Source organism: Syngnathus leptorhynchus, chromosome 8, assembly GCF_054491065.1.
Source record: "Syngnathus leptorhynchus isolate UIUO chromosome 8, UIUO_Slep, whole genome shotgun sequence".
Taxonomy (NCBI): domain Eukaryota; kingdom Metazoa; phylum Chordata; class Actinopteri; order Syngnathiformes; family Syngnathidae; genus Syngnathus; species Syngnathus leptorhynchus.
Genome location: NC_141202.1, coordinates 2121906 through 2141112, shown reverse-complemented (window position 1 = coordinate 2141112; position 19207 = coordinate 2121906). Strand labels below are relative to the sequence as shown.

The 19207-nt window shown below is 44.3% G+C and overlaps 1 protein-coding gene across 3 annotated transcripts in view; it reads left to right on the top strand.

Moving 5' to 3' along the window:
- thsd7ab (thrombospondin, type I, domain containing 7Ab) overlaps positions 1-19207 on the top strand; it is a 47377-nt gene that overhangs the window by 23890 nt on the left and 4280 nt on the right. For all 3 annotated transcript variants that reach the window (XR_015066974.1, XM_085919133.1, XM_085919134.1), the window contains exons 7-25: positions 301-504; positions 1728-1922; positions 2480-2714; positions 3368-3483; positions 4359-4494; positions 5316-5419; positions 6667-6861; positions 6930-7196; positions 9392-9571; positions 10491-10629; positions 10773-10926; positions 12210-12351; positions 13349-13464; positions 13665-13782; positions 14317-14462; positions 15764-15944; positions 17601-17774; positions 18324-18422; positions 19099-19181. Coding sequence is in view for 2 of the 3 variants with exons in the window: in XM_085919133.1 (XP_085775259.1) it covers positions 301-504; positions 1728-1922; positions 2480-2714; positions 3368-3483; positions 4359-4494; positions 5316-5419; positions 6667-6861; positions 6930-7196; positions 9392-9571; positions 10491-10629; positions 10773-10926; positions 12210-12351; positions 13349-13464; positions 13665-13782; positions 14317-14462; positions 15764-15944; positions 17601-17774; positions 18324-18422; positions 19099-19181 (2984 nt within the window). In the remaining variant the exon portion in view is untranslated. The remainder of the gene's footprint in view (positions 1-300; positions 505-1727; positions 1923-2479; positions 2715-3367; positions 3484-4358; positions 4495-5315; positions 5420-6666; positions 6862-6929; positions 7197-9391; positions 9572-10490; positions 10630-10772; positions 10927-12209; positions 12352-13348; positions 13465-13664; positions 13783-14316; positions 14463-15763; positions 15945-17600; positions 17775-18323; positions 18423-19098; positions 19182-19207) is intronic.

The window sequence follows — 19207 nt, the reverse complement described above, 5'->3', positions numbered from 1 at the left end:
GTGTGCTAAAAGCCTTCCCCACTTGACTTATGGTACTGTAATAAACTTTATTGAAAATTAACATGCAATCTTCATAACGCAGACGGACAACGGGAAAGCCTTATACAGCTAAAATGGTCTCGGAAAAATCTCCAAGAATCCCACAAAAATGCTAATTTATGATGGAGTGTCATGGAATTTTAATCCTTCTCCAGATTCGGAGTGCACTGAATAGTTGATGATGTTAATGTTGGTAAAAGATGGATGAGAACCATACCATTACGGTCACGCGTGTTCTTATGCCCCCCCCCCGTGTCGCAGGTTTCAAACTCCGACGGCGCCGTATAACAAACGAGCCCACGGGCGGCCCCTCCAACTGCCCGCACCTGGTGGAGGCGCTGCCGTGCGACCAGCCCAGCTGCTACGATTGGCAACTGGTCGGCCTGGAGCGATGCGTTCCCGTCGAGCAGAAGCCGTGCGGGCCCGGAACGCAGCTCGCTCGGGTCCGCTGCATCGACAGCAACGGTAAAATCTTTGCTTTTTTCGGGACGTGTGAGTGACAGTTAATCACTTTGGCTACAGCTTTTCTTCCGCGACGCTGAACGAGCTCTGAAAAATGACTTCCTCTCGTGAAAAAGTCTTCCTCGCTTTGATGATCTTTATGCATGACACAACATTTTTCTCGACCGGCCGCCCCGCCGTAACGCTGACTCGTACCTCCTCCCTTTCCACGAGCAATTAAATTTACTACTAAATCAAATCGTCCTCTAAGTGCATCTCGCTGCTTGTGACTTTCATATATATATATCGTTTGATGGCCATTTTGTTTTATTTCGTCTCATGAAAGAATCACCACCACCGGTGGCATTCACTTGTAAATGTTAGCACCCATCACGAGAACGGATCGTGATGCCTCCGGTGGCGAGACAAACTATAATGATTGAACCGCCCACCTCCGATCCGGATGAAAATGGATTTTCTTATTCTTCTGATCCCCCCCAACCCACCCCACCTTCCTCTGAGAGAGAAAATGTCACACGGGCAACAAGTGAAGGTTGTTCATTAAAAATAGAGACGGTCTCCTTGTCTAGTAGAGATTTTTCACTCTTGAATGATACGCATCTTCACGAAATTTCCAAGGACTAAAATTCTACATTCTATTTGGTGTTTACGTCCAATCGAAGCCGCTCCCCGCTCTCTCCCTCGCTTATAATTCGGCAGAGGTGAGGCGTGCGGTCTACATGGCAGTCCGTATAAATAAATGGATTTTCTCCCACTCCCTCATATGGTGGCTTCACAGATATGTCACGGTTATATCAGCTTTATTAATAATTCATATGCTCCCCAGTGTAAATTCCACATGGATTTACCATTTTGATTTTATTCCATATGCGGGCGGTGCCACTCAAGTGGTGGCGGCTAAATCCATATGAAAAATGTAATCCGTAAACAAGGTCGAAATCAGATGTCGTGTCAATATGCTCCACTCTTGTGAAGTTTTTTGAAGGACCACTTCTGGTCCGCTATACGGAATGTTGATGCTAACAGATGCTAAATATGCTAGCTAAACAGTATTTTGATTTGTTGAAAAATGTAAAATCATCTCATTGTAAACAAGAAATATGAAATGAAAAACAGACAGAGAAAAGATGTACAATGCAAAAATATATTGCAAAATATTTTGGACAAAAATTGTATTTTTATTTTACTGCTTGGACCCGCCATGACAACGTCGCTTTGGTGTTCAGGAAAGCCGGTGGATGAGAGCCTGTGCTCGTCCACGCCGCCTCCGGATCCCGTGGCCTGCCAGGTGCCTTGCTCCAGGGACTGCGTGCTGAGCGACTGGACGCCGTGGTCCACCTGCTCGCAGACCTGTTCCAGCAAGACCGTGGAGGGCAAGCAGATGAGGACGCGCTCCATTCTGGCGTACAACGCCGGCGAAGGTGAGTCATAGAAAATGTACAAGTTCCATTTTGGTTCATTATGTCGCAAACCTTTTAGGAGTCGGCTGTGACTTTGTTTGTCCTCGCCGGTTACAAGTGTGTCTTGTGTGTCCTCACTCGCAGTCACTGCCATGGTTGTGGCCTGGATCACAGTCATGGAGGGTAACGGAAGCAGACTAGTTTGAAACCTCTAGTTAGCTTGCTTAGCACGTTAGCACTTCCTTCAAATATGGTCGTGAGTTTGACAAATGTTTTTGTTCATACAAGCCTGGACTTGTTTGTTACTGGATCGATTGACAGGCTTAATTAACGCTGTTTCTTTGCTTCAAGGTCTTTCACGGGTACCAAAATTTCCAGAGATTTTGGGTAAATTTTGCTCAAAATAGACAAATAGTTGTGGATGTCTTGGAATGGTTCTAGATTTGTGGACACTTGGGACTTAAAGCGTGTGGGAGGGGAAGAACTATGAAAGAAAAATGTTTGTGATAAATGGGGCGAGGCTTCACGAGATAGCAGCCTGCTCCAGTACGTCAAACTTAACTGTGTCCCGTCCCAAGGTGGCGCCATGTGCCCCAACATCAGCTCGCTGCAGGAGGTCCGCAACTGCAACGAGCACGCCTGCACCGTGTACCACTGGCAAACAGGTCCATGGGGGCCCTGCACAGAGGACCCATCGCCTGCGCCCCTTAACGCCACCTCGACAGGGGCGAGCTTTGGGACCTGCTCCAAGGGGCTCCAGACGAGAAAAGTCATGTGCGTGCGTGTCAACGTGGGACAGGTGCCCCCCAAAAAGTAAGTTCACTTTGCGTCTGCTCCAGTTAGACTTGTAGAAGGACACTTAAGGAAGGGGCTTTGAATGGGGGGGGGCGAGCAGCGGTGTCTGCTAGGCAAATATAAAAATTGAAAAACACATTGTGCACATTAGTGCTCCATTTAGATGACAAAGCAAGCAAGACGGATGTGGTGCTTGAGAGACAGATGCTTCTAGTGAATCGGGGCTGAATAATTTGCAGGCGAGGAGGGGAAAAAATCGTAAAAAAAAAAAAATTCTAAACAAAGATGACAGACTTTGAGCTCTCCCGAGTGGTATCTCGCCTTCACAGCCACGCTTGGGTAAATAAAAATCAAATGTGCGCTTTCCAGGAAGCCTAATTAACTGCTGCCACTTGTCAGTGATGATAATGACAATAATTAAGCCGCATTGATACTTAAAGGCAATTTAATCAGCAGACAGATGCTGATAAATATTTCTGCTTTCGCTCCAAGGACTCAATGACTGCAGCAAAGAAGAGTGAAAACAGAAAATCTGTCATTTAGGGACAAAAAATATGTACAGTACTTATTTGAGTATTCTTTCTTGTCTGTTGTCCGTCTTTTGCTGTCAAGAAACGGGAGCGTTTTGCTGTCGATTTCTTTAAGTTTGCTCCATCCACGGCTGTGCGCAGGTGTCCGGACGCTCCTCGGCCCAGCACGGTGCGTCCTTGTCAGCTGCCCTGCAAGAAAGATTGCATCATGACCCCTTTCAGCGATTGGACGTCCTGCCCTGATACCTGTGACGCAGGTAAACCGAGACAAAAAAAAAAAATGCTTTCAGTCCTCAAATTACTTTGCTGATGATGACTCATTCTTATCGCTGGAAAACGATTTTCTTTTCATTTTTTCCCTTCGTATGTTCCACTCCAGTACATTTTGCTTTCATTTGACGTGCTTTGGAAATGATGAGAGGCTTTGTCAACTTGTGCGATAGGGTCACTGAACTCTTGTCTTCAACGTTGACAAAAAAATTTTACGTTACGATAACAATAGAATACGTTAGATTACACCGAGGACTAAAATGTTTGTTTGCTGAAACACTTCCAATATGTTCATTTAAAATTCGAATTGAATATATATATATGTATACAGTACCGTATACTGCATTTGATTCATCAGCCAGTCGACCCCGCGCACCGACACTCCCTTACGCCTAATTAAATTGACAGATCGACGACCTCTGAATGAACTTTTTTTCCTCGCCGCGTGTCAGCAAAGATGTCGTTGATGTTTCCGTGCTGTCCGAGCCAAAGACGCTCGGGTTGAGGTCAGACAAACACTCATTAACGCCCACGTCGACGACCTCACGGCATCGATAACGTTTGCATTTTAATTGGACACCGCTCCGTCTTGGTCAATAAACGTAGGTACACCTGCCGATTTATTAAGTACCCCTGAATGTGTCTTAAGAGATCCAATACAAGAGTCGTATCGAGGATGTTCTGCTTTTGTAAAGAGGATGCAAATATTTTGTCACGCTGTTTACTCATGAAGCTAAATTTAGCTCATTCGTCGCCATTTTTGTCCTGACACTTGTCCCGGAAGTTTCGCAGCTCCGAATCAGCTCTTCATATATTTGCCGAAGTTTAACATCCTTCTCATCACGTATCTCGTTTTCCCCAGCTGGTAACGCGGTGAAAACCAAACAATACAGAAAGCGTTTGGTCATCCAAGCGCCTTCCAACGGAGGTCAGGATTGTCCCGAAGTGCTGGAGGAGGAGAGAGAATGTCAGCCGCCGCAAACGTGTCCCGGCTTCAGGTAAACAACTTGAACTCACAGCGTGCTTGCAAATGTGGGTTACGGTGATGAAAGATGCAAATATGTTTCACACATCTCTGGAAATAAACCGCAGCGTGTCTGTGTGAGTGTGGCTTATTAGAAGCATGGCCCCGTGTTACGCGTGATGTTAGGTGTAAACAAAAGCGAGGCGTGCGAAGGGACGTGTGTCAAGATGACTAATTAAGTTACAATCTCCCGGAGAGCGCCTTTGATTATTAGGCCTGCCTGATTTGGTTGGTTTTTGCGCGCTCGCTCCAGGATGCCGCTAATAAACACGGAGATGGTTTGTTTTTGATGGCCCCAAATCTTGTCACAAGTCATTTTCCTTATCAGTTCACCTCAGTACAATTGCTGTTTCCAGTGAATTGAATGCAAATCGAATTAGACTCTTAATTATCAGTGATGCAATTGGGAGGGTTTTCTTTTTGGATTGCCCTGGCAGGTGACTCAACTTCAAAGTCAACCTAAACAAAAGTATATTTAAAACAATCCTTAAAGCTAATGTAAGAAACTTCATAAGGGACACTTAGCATCTATGTGGCGGTTTTGTTACTAGTTCCATGATTACCAAGTGTTTGCGGCGCACTCAAAATGGCTCCGCAATCCACTTTTGGATCCCGATACACCAGTTGAGAATCACCAATCATTGCTTTAAGCATTCTGGGCAGTACAAATGGTGCAGCAACACATGTAGACAGATCATAGAACACTGCATATTCTTTTTTTTTTCCTCTGTCCAAAAAAAAAAAGACAAATAGGTCACCAATGACTTTGACTATGCATGTTGTGATGCCTTCCAGGTGGAAGTCCCACAAGTGGAGAAAGTGCCAGCTGGTTCCGTGGTTCCTCAGGCAGGACCGACCCGGCGCTCAAGAGAACTGCGGGCAAGGACTGCAAACGCGAGGTACATACGCTGAGATCACAAAGTTAAACATCTTCTTGTTTCTTTACAAAGCGTGATAATGGCTGGGTGGGGTGTGGAATTCTCCACGCCTTGCATAAAAATTCAATTTAAAGGGGTCACGCCCAATGATCAATTTCATTATGTTCTCGCCCCTGCTAGGAGTGCTTATATTATATATTCCACGGTCTGTCTTTGCTGGATTTCATTAGTGTGACCAAAAAAAAAAAGACTTTCAATCTCAAAATAGATGCAGCAGTAGAACCTCCAAAGCACATTGGCTCGTTAAAGGATAAATTGACTTTGAAGCTTACAAAAGCACGCACTTTATGTTAGCTTCATTTTTTGTTGATTTTCCGGGAAAATCCCGAGTTAGGTTTGTGGAAGACTCGAAATTGTCTCTAATGGTTACAAAAACACTTTTCCTCCCCAAAAAAAACAATTCTAGACTTTGAAGTATATTGATGACTTTACTCTGACATATTTGGTGTGAAAAATTATTCATTATTACTCATGTTTACAAAAAGCCATACACTAATCTACTGTACAAAAATGATTTACTCTTAATTCATCGGGGACTGTCTGAGTGTTCAGCGTAACTTAAAACATGGCCCGGCTGGTCAGTAAAGATTTTACCAGGGTGACAGTTTCATTGACGCTACGTTAAGTCGACCGGCACTTTGGAGGTTGCGCACTCCGTGAATCTTTGGAGTAATTTGGCAGCACGGCTACGTGAGTTCCCACATTGTTACCTTGAAACGGACAAGAGACAAAACTCTCCTGAGGCGAGCAGATAAAAGCTGACCTCCAAAAACATGCGCACACAGCCAACGGGCCTAAAGATTGATCTGTCAACGAAATATCCCCGCAACGCGACTCGCCGCTTTTATTGAACGCAGCGCGCCACTGGAGGGCTTTTTCAACGGCCATCGTTCCGTTTTCATTAACTTTTAAGTCGCCCTTTGTGACCGCTGAGAAGCGGCCGGCGTCCAAAGGCTCTCTCGGGTACACCGACCTCCACTCGAGAAGGAGCCCCGGGGCTATGAGGCTCACCTTGTCCCTCTCTCCTCCAGAGTCCCTCAGCCAGTCCTCGCTGTGTGGGTTGAGAACATGCACCATAAATTCCCTTTATGTCACTTTGCATTCATTGAATTTGATCAAAACTCTAGACTTGCTAACATATACCAAAAAAAGAATTCAAATTTTGAAAAAAAAATTATTTATTGACTTACTTTTTTGGGTGCATCCAGCCGTGTCGTGTCGGCAGCTGGACGGAACGCAGGCGGACGTGAGCGAGTGTCTGCAGCTGGGCCGCAGCATGCCCGCCCTGACCCAGCGCTGCCAGCTGCCCTGTCAGGACGACTGCCAGCTCAGCAACTGGTCCAAATTCTCGTCCTGCTCGTCCGACTGCGTGGGGGTGCGCACCCGGAAGAGGGCCTTAATCGGTATGCCTCCTTTAACCGGTTAAGTCGTCAAAACATCAAACACTTCTGCCTCGTTTGCACCCAAAAAGGGAGAAGCAAGAAGAAGGACAAATGCAAGAACACGCAGATGTACCCTCTGAGCGAGACGCAGTACTGCCCGTGCGACAAGTACAACGCTCAGCCGGTGGGCAACTGGTCCGACTGCATCCTGCCCGAGAGCGGCCGAGCCGAAAGCGCTTTGGGTCTCAAGGTGACCGGCGACGTCAGGGAGTGCGGACAGGGTTACCGATATCAAGCCATGGTCTGCTACGACCAAGACGGACGTTTGGTGGAGACGGCGAGATGCAACAGTCACGGTAAGACATGTGTTGTGTGTTTCTTGGATGATGTTTTTTGTCTCAGGCACCTTTTTTTTTTTTGTTCCACCAACGCATTTTGTTGCACACAAATTGAATCGGCGCCGACACACTTGCTGCGCTCGCAGTCTTAGATGTTGTATTTGTCGAAAGACTTGTTTCTATTCTGTTAGCACAACGTTACACGTCAGCCTTCTCAAGCATCAGCCTGCGATTATAATTTGATTATATGACTTTGAACAACTTCCTGGAATTCTTTTCATTCCTTTGTCTGCGCCTATGAAAATTGTTTATAAAAACAGAATACATTGTTCATTGACATTTTTTTTTCACGTTTACTTTGTCCGCTTATATTATTGAACACAAAACATTCGATCATGCAGTCACAAATGATTTAGGGGTACCTAATTTTTTGACCGGGGCTGTATCTTATCGCTGCTACTGTCACGATAGCTCAAGGTCGGAGAAAGGCTTAACGGAGGCGAGGGGCTTTTTTTGTTTGACAATTTAGCAGGCCTCCTTTTTCCGCCGCGCTCCGTCGGCGTCCTTCCCGTCCGACTTGTCAGCTCTTATCTGGGATGGGGAATACTTCAAGCGGAGAATTCTGGAGACCGGTTGGGAAATTGCCACCAAATTGAACGTGTGAGACATTTGAATTATATGAACGCAACAAAAACAGACGTTTATAAGACGTGGATTTGTTGAATTTCTCCATCTTTTATTTTTTTGGCCTTGTACATCGGGTTCACTGGTGACTGGTAGATTGTCTTTAGTACCAAAAGATTCAATTTGCTGAGTAAGAAAAACAACACCATCAATTTGTTGACTTTTGTCTTTATCTTTTCGCTTACGTTTTAGTCAGCACGCACACAGATTTTCAATACCCCGTTGTTTTTTAGGCAGACCCGGCCGGGGGAGTACAATGTGTTGTTCCGCCTTCGATTAGCAAAATCGATAAGTTGATGAGGCAGCAAGTCTTGCTCTCAAGTATCACTTGATCTCTTTCACGTAAAAACATAAGCCACTCCTTTTTATTTTATTAATTAATTCTTTATTTTAATTATTTAAAAAAATATATACTTTAACTTTTTTATAGAATTATAAAAGACTCTTTTGAGCAGCCCACACATAAATGGAGTTTGAGAGCCCTGACCTAAAGAAAAAAACAACAAATAAAAACTCAGAAAGGTGTACAAACAGCCAGAAAACTAACAATGTTACGAATGACGAAACAAATCAAAACGTTTTCCCTTTGAGTGCCCGGTGGGAACAATGAAACCTTTATTCTGACATTGCCTTTTGCCAACATAGAGCACAAACACCCCCCAAAAAATTGCTATCATGCTTATAAATACATCAAAGCAAATCCCCTGCTTCAATCCACATTTGTCTCTTTCAGCCAAAGGTCATATTTCTCCCTTTTCTTATCTTATGGAGAAAGAAAATCCACATAGATTGCAGAATCGATACATTTGGTAAAGAATCTCGGGGGATCTTTGTACGATATTCAAGAACATTTTAACTCGTTGAATAGCCCATCGTGGCAACCTTTTTTGTCTCCAAAACCAGAATTTCCGTTTTGAACACAAAAAAACAAATTCACATTTTCATAGCTGATCCTCACAATAAAACGCGACTTATTCTCTCGTGGCGCTCTGCTTGGTGTCCTCCTGCGCCCTTGAGTGGTGATGAGTCACCGTGACGATGGAGATTTAATGCACCCAACAGGTGGTTGGCCCTGGAGACTGTATATACATGTATATATACGGTGTGCAGATGAGACACATGATTTACAAAAGCGCACAAAGGCACTCTTTGCTGGGCTTGCCGTACTCTACATAAAAAGAGGCATCATAGATGCTCATGTTCAGGAAGTACATCACCAGTCCCCGCGGGGAGCTCATCTGCGGCTTTCCCGGTGCATCAAATGAGGATCTTCACGGGAAGTCTCATTCAAAGTCTGAGTTCAACGCATACGGTTAACCCCAGATTATCACCGGCGATACATCCAGGATCCACAAGGGCTTCCGGTGTTATTACGACGCTTGGTGCCTCGAGTTGATTTCTCCGAAATTGGTGTCAACTGTAGCAATGGCTGATTACGCACAGCCTGAGCGTTTTCATTACTCAGCATTCGAATGAGAAGCCAACGCAAAGGCATCAAGAGTAATGACTTTTGGGCTTTGTCCCGACAGGTTACATCGAGGAGGCGTGCATCATCCCTTGCCCGTCCGACTGCAAATTGAGCGAGTGGTCCAACTGGTCACGCTGCAGTAAGTCGTGCGGCAGCGGCGTCAAAGTGCGCTCCAAGTGGCTTCGGGAGAAACCTTACAACGGGGGAAGACCCTGCCCCAAGCTGGACCACGTCAACCAGGTACACAACCCGCTGAGGAATATTTTATCGTATCGTTTTTCATTTGTGAATTGATACGTTTGCGTTCACTGTCGCTTTGGCACCATCTTGTGGCCATTTTGTGCCAAGGAATTATGTCGAAGTGATTTGAGGAGTTTCATTTTGAATAATGTTCAATTATAAACATCTTGTATCTCAGAACATACTTTTCTATTTTTTTTTCACATCATATGTTAATTTAGTGTGGTATGACAATGAAACCACACAAGAATTCTAATTTGCCTCTGTATTGTTAACGAACGATTCCAAAAATAATGGCCTCACTCCCAGTGAGCGGCGGAGTGCTTTTTATGACAGCGTGACGACACGAGCGGTGCAGAGAGAGCAGTTGATTATTAATGAGTTACCAGCTGAAGCTTGCCGCGGTTATTGCAGCTCCTGCACAATTTTTTTTTTTGCTGAGCTGCGACTGTGCTGAAAGTGTCCACCTTTCACACTCTGAATGTTAATAATGCTAATGTTAGCCTTAAAGGCCTACTCTGCGTGTGTGTGTGTGTGTGTGCGCGTGTGTGTGCGTGTGTGTGTGTGCGTGTGTGTGTGTGTGTGTGTGTGTGTGTGTGTGTGTGTGTGTGTGTGTGTGTGTGTGTGTGTGTGTGTGTGTGTGTGCGTGCGTGTGTTCTAATGACATCCCGTGCCTTATTAAATTAATGATGCTGTGTCCTCTACATAAATATTTTGCTAATTAATTCTTGTGTCTCTTTTTAATCCTGCTCTACTGGATTTTTGAACGATGCCAACGACTCCAGGCTCAGGTAGCGAATTTTCCTCATCTCTAATGTATAGCACTGCTCTTCTTCTAATCGTATTTATTGATAACTCCATGATGGTTTCAATTGTTTTGTTTTGTTTTTGTTAAAAGCATACTGATTGAAGCGTGCGTCCTCAGGTGTACGAGGTCGTGCCGTGCCAGAGTGACTGTAATCAGTACGTTTGGGTAGCCGAGCCCTGGAGTGTATGGAAGGTCAGCAACGTGGACCTGAAGGAAAACTGTGGAGAAGGAGTGCAGACCAGAAAAGTTCGGTAGGCATCACAAGCTGAACTGCTCCTAAATCGACTGTTTTGGACATCCTTGAAAAGAATTGATCCGTTCAACCTTGCAGTTATTTTGTTTCAATGTCGGCTTCCTTTTGATATGTTTAAAATAACAATCGGAATGTGGACAGGTGCATGCTCAATACCATCGACGGGCCCTCAGAGGCGGTGGAGGACTACTTGTGCGACCCCGAGGAGATGCCCTTGGGGGCTCGGGAGAGCCGGCTGCCTTGCCCTGAAGATTGCGTCCTCAACGACTGGGGTCCTTGGACCCGCTGCAGCCTGGTAAGAACTCCCCAAATCTGTCTGCTGTGTGCTTTTTTTTTTTTGTCAAGAGTGAGTTATTAATTTTTTTTCAAAAAGACATGTGCAGTGAGATGTTGCGGGAAAAGTACTTGATACATCACAGGTACACACACTCGATGGTGTATTCAACCGGGAGGTGAGATGATTGATGACACACACCACACTCAACGCTACACAAAAAACCCACACGGCTGTGTTAATGTAACCGCATTAGTAAGTGCAGCGTCCCTGAGTACAAGGTGTCTGCAGATCCTCAAAACGTCTTAACACTTAATCCTTAAATCCAAGGACGCAGGTTATCAAAAAAAAAAAATGGCCTCAGGAAGAGGTTTTAAAATCGTGGCTACAGTCCAGCGGAGACCTCCACTAATGTAAATGACTCCTTTGAGTGGGGAAAAAAAGAATGCCCTGTAGGGGGCGCTGTTTTATATTACAAAACTGCCACACATAATATGCTAACTTAAAAAAAAAGACCAAATATCTAACTAACTGACTGACCAAACAACCAACTAACCAAGTAATTCACCAGCGAATGAACCAATGAATAAAAAGTCAACGTTTTATTCGCATAGACAAAAAGGTTAGATTGGGTTTAGGTTGACGTCGGAGTCATTAAATGTGTTCACGCGCAGCCGAAACTCCTGAAGGAACATTCCACAAAGAGATGGGGAAGACTTCTTCTCAATCAATCTTGCGCTCAGATACCGTCATCACCCTTTGAAAGTTTGCGATCATTTTGGCTCTAATCTATTCCGCTCGTCGTTCTCGTAAGCGCCTTCGTTGGATACGGGATTTCCCAGGAGGAGGCAGTGCTCGGTGCCGTTAACGCGCTTCTCCAATTCACCGCGCCTAATTGGACCGTAGGGCTCTTGAGTCAAGAGCAGAAAAAGAAAGAAATACGTCGACTTTTCAAATTTTGATGTTCCCGGAAACAAGTGAAGGGAGTCAGATCGCGGCGGTGGGTTAACCCAAAAACAAGTTGGAAGAAGAGACAACGGCAGGTGTTGAAGCAGTTAGTTGGTATTTTAGTTGATTAATAAGTTAATTTGGCAGTTGATGTTTTTCTGTTTTTGTTTGGAAGCAGACTTTTTAAATTCCAAAAACAGTACGCAACAGCTTCCATGTTTGTTCAAGCTGGGGAACAAACTGCTCCATGTCAAAAAGTCGTCATGAGCTCTGCCAATGTACGCTCATTTCTCAGTCGTGTACAAGAAATCAAGAAGAATGTTCATGCTAAATTTTCACTTCCTCTTTGGTTTCAGCCATGCGCAAGAAGCAAAGGTCGCATTCGTACCGCGTACACGCTTCGTTCGCCGAGCGCGGGAAGACTTTGTCCTGACACTGCCGAAGAAGAACCCTGCAGCCTCAACCTCAACTGCTTCAACTACTTCTACAACATCACAGGTAGCGTAGCGTTAGCAACATTAGCTTTATTGGCAATCTTCTTATATCTGGATTACTTTTTTTTTTTGCTGTTCAGTTCTGATTGCCGCGTTCCAATTGGCCGTGTGGCTTAACAAAAACGGTGTACTTGTCAATTATCCAGACAAAAATTTTCTGTGTGGGATTTGGAATCATGTTGTCTTAGTGGGCATGTTCTCACTCAGCAGCTATAGAATCGCCCCAAGCACACACACACACACACACACACACACACACACACACACACACACACACACACACACACACACACACACCTTCCAAATATAATGGTTCATTCCAGCCAAGCGCATCATTGAATCAAAGCCACGGTGGAAAGCATCCAAGCTGCACCTTCTCATCTTGTTCTTATCCCTTTCCGTCCCTAGAGTAGCGCACCTCACCTCCTACAAGAAACACACACACACACACACGCATGGACTCGCACACAGAAAAAACATACGGACACACACCCGACTTGTGTTGTTGAGTTGTTTTGGTGTTCATAAATGAAGTGATTGTAGCTAAAAACAGACACAGTTGTTTTTGTCAGCTTGAAGTCAATATGGGCCTCCCTGATGTTTTTTCTTTATTTTGTAGACTGTAGCGTGCATATGAAGCATTTAAAAACAGCCACGTTGTTTTGTTTCGGAGAGTTCTGTGGCTGTACCAGTTATTTAAAGCTGAGCCACACGGCCGTGCGAAAGCCTCCATTTTATTTTGTAGCACCATGTTGTTAAAAAAAAAAAAGACATTTATTGTAGCCAATTTCAGAACAAAAGTCATCTTTAGAAATCACCTGGACGGCGCCAGACAAATTTAAATAAATAAAACAATGTATAGTTTTGCAATAAAACGATGAGAGACATGAAATCTGCCGAGAAACAGACGACTGCAAAACGTTATTCCAAGACAAAAAGAATTTGCTTGCTGCTGCATCTTCCAGCTATGACCATTTTGATCTCTTCAAATTGTTTTTCAGATTGGAGCACGTGTCAGTTGAGTTCAAGCGCCGTGTGCGGCCAGGGAATCAAAACACGCATGCTGGACTGTGTTCGCAGCGACGGGAAATCGGTGGACATCAAATTCTGCGAGGAGGTGAGTCACCTTCGTCCCTCTCCTCTTTTTATCGAATGGCAGTGTGAAATACTGTATTATGCTGTATTCCCGTGTGTGCGGATGTGGTTTCGAGTATTCATTTCTTATGAGTCTCTTGTTCCCGCAAATGTAGCCCGCAGTGATGTTTGTTGGCTCATTCACATAGCTCATGATCATATTAACGAGTCGGGTGTGCGCAGTTGAAACTGGAGAAGAAGTGGCAAATGAATATCTCCTGCGTGGTGGAGTGTCCAGTCAACTGCCAGCTCTCCGAGTGGTCCACCTGGTCCGACTGCTCGCAGACCTGCGGTTTAGATGGTAAGTGACGGTAGTCATATCAAATGGGATGTATAAAATGAGAAAGAAAGAAAAAAATCCTTTGCTTGCAAAAGTTGGACGGTCAAATTGGTCATGGGGAAAAAAGCAACAGAATAAAAGATCAAAATGATTGTGGACTTTTCGGTAGATTGCACTTTTTTTTTTCCCCCTGCTCTCATTGATGTCGGCTTCTTTGACCACGCAAAAGCCTCTCCGTGTGTGCGTGCGTGCAAGTGTGTGTTTCTCTGGATACGCGTGTGCGTGGGATGAAAGGTGCACACGAGATGGAAATGGGGTCGCTTTCTTACGTGCACTGTTACGTAAGTTCTATTTTTGGACTCGCACTTGTCGCTTAGGTGATCAATGCTTTCCATTCACTAGTTCAGAATTATATTTTGTTGTTGATTGATGAAGCGAAATGAAAAAAAAAATAACATGGCAGGAGCTCAATAAAATTCTATGACATAACTGAAACTTTAAAGCTAGACCACAGACATAGAATGATGATGTCATTTCCTTTGGCGTGGTCTTCAGGCAAGATGTGGCGTCAGAGGTCTGTCGTGCAAGCCTCGCAGGGCGACGGTCGTCCGTGTTCCTCGCCGATGGTGCAATGGAAGCCGTGTCCGGTGAGGCCGTGCTACCGATGGCAGTACAGCGCCTGGTCAGAGTGTCGTGTCGAGGTTGGTACAAGCCGTGCGTGGATGTGCTCCATTCAAACTTACTTCCATTTTCAATTGGCATCGGAAAAGTAAAGAAGTGACTCACGATATTAGAATTTCATTTTTATCAAACACAGGAAAAAAACGACTCAAATGTATTCAACCTAACTATTTTTGCTCGTTATTGTTAAAAAGACGACATAATGCCACTCGACAGTTAATAGTAAGATGGGTTGACTCTGCATTTAGTGTAAATGTTTTTTTTCCATTCTGAGTGAACTATGGTTTGGCCTGTGATGAAAATGAGTTTGACAATACTCCCCCTAAGGGGACATGAAAGAAAAAAAAGAAAAGCAGCTGAAGTGCAAATAATGTAATATTACATTACAGAATGAATTCTACGCTCACTTTGTCTTCTTTCATGTGTGTAATGTCCACTTTTTCTCTCCGACTGCCTCCTTAGTGTGCAAACAGCCATGTAAATGTTTAACAAAGTCTATAATTCAAGTAATTTTCCCCTTCTGACTCTCGCAAGAACTCGTTTGCTATGTTCGCTTTAGTCTGGTCAGTAGGCCAAAAGTGGCCCAAATTTATATTATTAATATGAATTATTAACGGAGTTATCTCGTGAAAGTGTTTTCTTGAAGCAGAGTTTATTTGGATTATTTAATTGCTGCTGTTTATATGGCTTGGAAGTTTTGCCATAGCTATAAGGCTAACAAGCTAGCGTAGCTTTACTGACGCGAGTTACCAAACTGCAGGAGTACGTCAACACGGGAAAATTAAATACAATGCAGATGAGTTAAGTTCCTCGGCCTATTTTTCAGTTTCAGTTTTGATCTTAGTAAAAAAAAAATAAAAGAAATACAGCATATCATGTTTGTTGTGGTAGATCGAAATCAAACAACAAAATAATGAGTCACATTGTCAAGTGAAAATGGAATTAAAAATGTCCCACCAAAAAAAAAAGACAGTGACTGGCTTTAAATCAATACAATGGTGTCGTAAAACAAAAAAAATGATGAGTAGAGAGGAATGTGGGCTCAATGGCTCATTTTGCTGAGTTGTTCCTCTAAATTAATTTTATGGCATGTCCAATTATCAAACTTATCCCTCAACCACACACCAGGGGGAGAAATTAACAGTTCGTGTCCAGTATGGAATATAAAGTCAAACTGTATCATTGTTCATTTATAAAAAAAAATACTTTTTTCTGTGTCTGCTCATGATCAACTTGCCTACCAAATTTCACATTACTCAGTCAAATTGATGGTGAAAATGTTGTCCGTTGAATCAGCTGCTGGTCTTTGGTGATTTTTCAGAGCGTGGTATGCGGTCACGGCACGCGCTACCGGAACCTCACCTGCTTCGTGTCAGATGGCAGCGGTGGCGAACGGGACAGTAGCGGCCAGGTGGATGAAGAGCTATGCAGCGGTCTGGAACTTTCCGTGGATGGAGACAAGCGCATTCGACTGAAGGAGGCCTGCATGCTTCCTTGCCCTGGTGAGGATCTCATAGCAAAATCTGAGATATTTTTTTTTAGGTGTGGTCTCTTAATTTTTTGCGTAGTTGTGGGGATTTGCTCGACTGGGGTTATTTTCTGGAGAGCTGCTGTCATCGTGATGACAGGCACCAGTCATGTGTCAGCTTTTGAGGGATCTTTGCTCCCAAAAGCTTGACAGGACACAGCAGCCCTCTGGATATTTGTCAGCGTTTCCATTTTGAGCTCCACAATCAGCGTCTCGGTTAGACGAAAAAGTAGACCCAATTTAGTAGCGTGCCTGATAAGGCAGGTGAGTGTGCGGCTTGCAGTTAAGTCCTTGTTGTTGTCCCTATTTTATTTTTTTTGTGTGTCAGTGTCAGCACTCCCTTAAGGGAAATTAGTGCTCGCTCGCTCGCTCTGCCAAAAAAAAGCAAACACAAAGCTCGTTTCCAAAAGTGTCTAATTTAACTCGTCACAGATTGTTCAGCATTCTGGGGCGGAATAACACCATCGCTTTCTTTTAAGTGGGGACACACAGATAGGGGGAAAAACTGCAACCACAAAATTAGCTGCAAAAAAAAAGTCAACGCTACTTAAAAAAAAGTAGAGAGTCTTATAGAGTGAAACTAAAACCTAATCGTATCTTCAGCATTCGTTACAAAAAGTACCTTAAACTCAAATTGGCTGTCTTTTATTCTTGGACTGTAATTCTAGTTGGCATGTAAAACTAGCCAAAGCATTTTTTTTTTTTTAAAGTAGCTAGCACAAGAGAACCCGTCCCCGTAATTCGAGTCGGCACTAGAGAGCAGCTGGAGCTTGTCTACCGGAACCTTTTAGTTTCCTTCAGTTTTAGAGGTGAGAAAAGTGTGTCAGCTGGCTGCATGGGAGACGGCGAGACGCATCAGAATGGGAGGAGGTTCGCTAGTATGGGAATTGGGGAAACTCTCACACACGTTCATGCACTCTTGACCCGTGCTCCACTTTCTTTTTCCCTCCTCTTCGTTATTTGACGAGCTGCACTTGTCAGCTGTCGTCAAAGCTGACCCGCGCCGAATCTAGAGTCCTTTCTACCTCCTCCGCCTCCTCCCCGCTCAAATGGAAAGTGAAACATTCCAGACACGTCTCACCTCATTCATCCATTTCCCACGCAGCTCACCTCTGATGATCCCTGCTGTTAGCGCGGCGACAGGAAAGAGGAAACGAATAGAAGCGCCGGGACGTGGCCGGAGGCCGCGTAGACATTGCGACGGTCATCGGCAATTATCCGCCAAAGATTGAAGCTAATTGATTCTGTCCGCCTTTTTTTTTTTTTTCCTTCAGGCCACGAGTTGAAGCCGCTGAAAATTGAAACGCATAATTAACCTTTAAAGCAGTTAAAAGGGCCGTATAGAAAGAAAATAAGTCGGCAGCCGGTTAGGACGAGTAATCAGGCGGCTGTGATATTTGCTTTGCGGTCGGAGGAGAATTTAATACACAAGACATCAATAGCAAAATAACAGTTCAGATGAGAGCATCGCTATAATTGGCATACTTTTTTTTTTGGACTGCCACAAAATCGAAATTTAGCAGATTTTAATCGTCGTCTTTGTGTTCACTGTTTATCTCGATCAAAAAAAACTATAATACAGAAAGTTGTGGAGATTGCAAAAAAAATAATAATAATTGTGTTTTGTCAGGTGAGTGCTACCTGATGGAGTGGTCCGACTGGAGCTCCTGCGTCAGCATCTGCGTCAAAGACGCCGGCGTGGACTTCGGTTCGGTCCGGGTGCGTTCGCGGGCCGTGTTGGCTCAGGAGCCCGAGAACCTGCAGCTGTGTCCTGACCAGGTCTGGGAGTCGCAACCCTGCACAGGTATGGAAAAGTATAAACTGGATCATCCAACATTTCCTGGATTTGATCCAGCTTTGAAGGACCCTCGGACATGGCTTTCGGGCACGGCTTCTAATGTGGTGCCTACCGAATTTCACATTGCCAAGTCAATCTGGCTTTTGCGACACTTCCCACAAATTACAGGTTCGCTATCAAGGCCCGATCAGAGTCAATTTCCACCAGGATGCTCGTGATGTGGAGTAGAAGCTCAAGCGGCGTGGCGTGAGCTCCTTCAGATGAACGAGAGTCTCGAGATGACGAGCAGAGATAGTGGCGCATGTCTCTTCTTTGTCCAAGGTTAAATTGTTCATTTCCTCCAGCTGAGTCTGCTGAGACGCTGATACTGATTTCATCTCTCAGGCTCGCCGATAGACGCTCATTAAGCCGAGACTCTCGGTGAACATTAAAACACTCCGTTGCACTCCTTTGACGTTTAAGACCATGACACGTCCACAACCTCAGAAGTGCTTTTGTGATCAGTCGTCTTCACATGATTATAATTTTTTTTTTTCTGTGTTGTTGTCATTTTAGAAGGAGAATGTTTTGAGTACAAATGGCAGAGCAGCTTTTGGCCCAACTCCTCGCGACCGTTCATCTGGTGTCAGCGCTCTGACGGACTCAACGTCACTGGTAAGAACATTACAGTCACTCTCCAGTAAATACAAAAGTATTAAGCCACTCAAAATTTCTCAAGTCAAGGTTTGCTTTATGGCTGCACTTTTCAACTTAAGAAGTCTTAAGCGTCACAATATTGGGAAGCCATTTTATGGTGGTGCTGCCAAGACACACTCATGAAGAGCTTTGTCTAATTGCTACCAAATTGGAATCATGTTTTTGTTTTTTAGGCAGATGGACGACTACACTAAATTGCAAAACATTTTAGTTTATCATCGCATGTGGCCAAAGCTTGGCAGCCAAGTTTGATGACTTGCCAGTAAAACACCAACAACTCCAATCAAATTAACCCCCCCCCCCATTGTCAAAGCCAGATTAACACTTTGAAAAATCAGGCCTTGGAGTCAATTTAAATTAGTAACATGAAATTTCTAACACTGTAATGCGTAGACCCACAAAAAAAAACTTTTTGTGGCCCAAAACACTGCTATTTTGGTTTGATTTTGTGTGATTGCTACCACATTAGAGCCCCGCATACTAGATGAACAATTTTCACGAAACTGCAATTTGGATTTGGCAAAATTTCACGCAAAAACTCCAACTCCTCAAAATCAGAACCCATTTGACTAAATTTGGTATACTATCGTGTTGTTGATGTGCTTCATTGATGCTCATTTTTTTCCCCGCTTAGGAGGCTGCCTTCCCGCAACCCCCGTGATGGACGACAGCGCGTGCAACCCGCCCTGCTTCCCTCCAACGTCTTATTGCAGCGAGGTCAGTCACCAGGAAGTAAAAGAGTA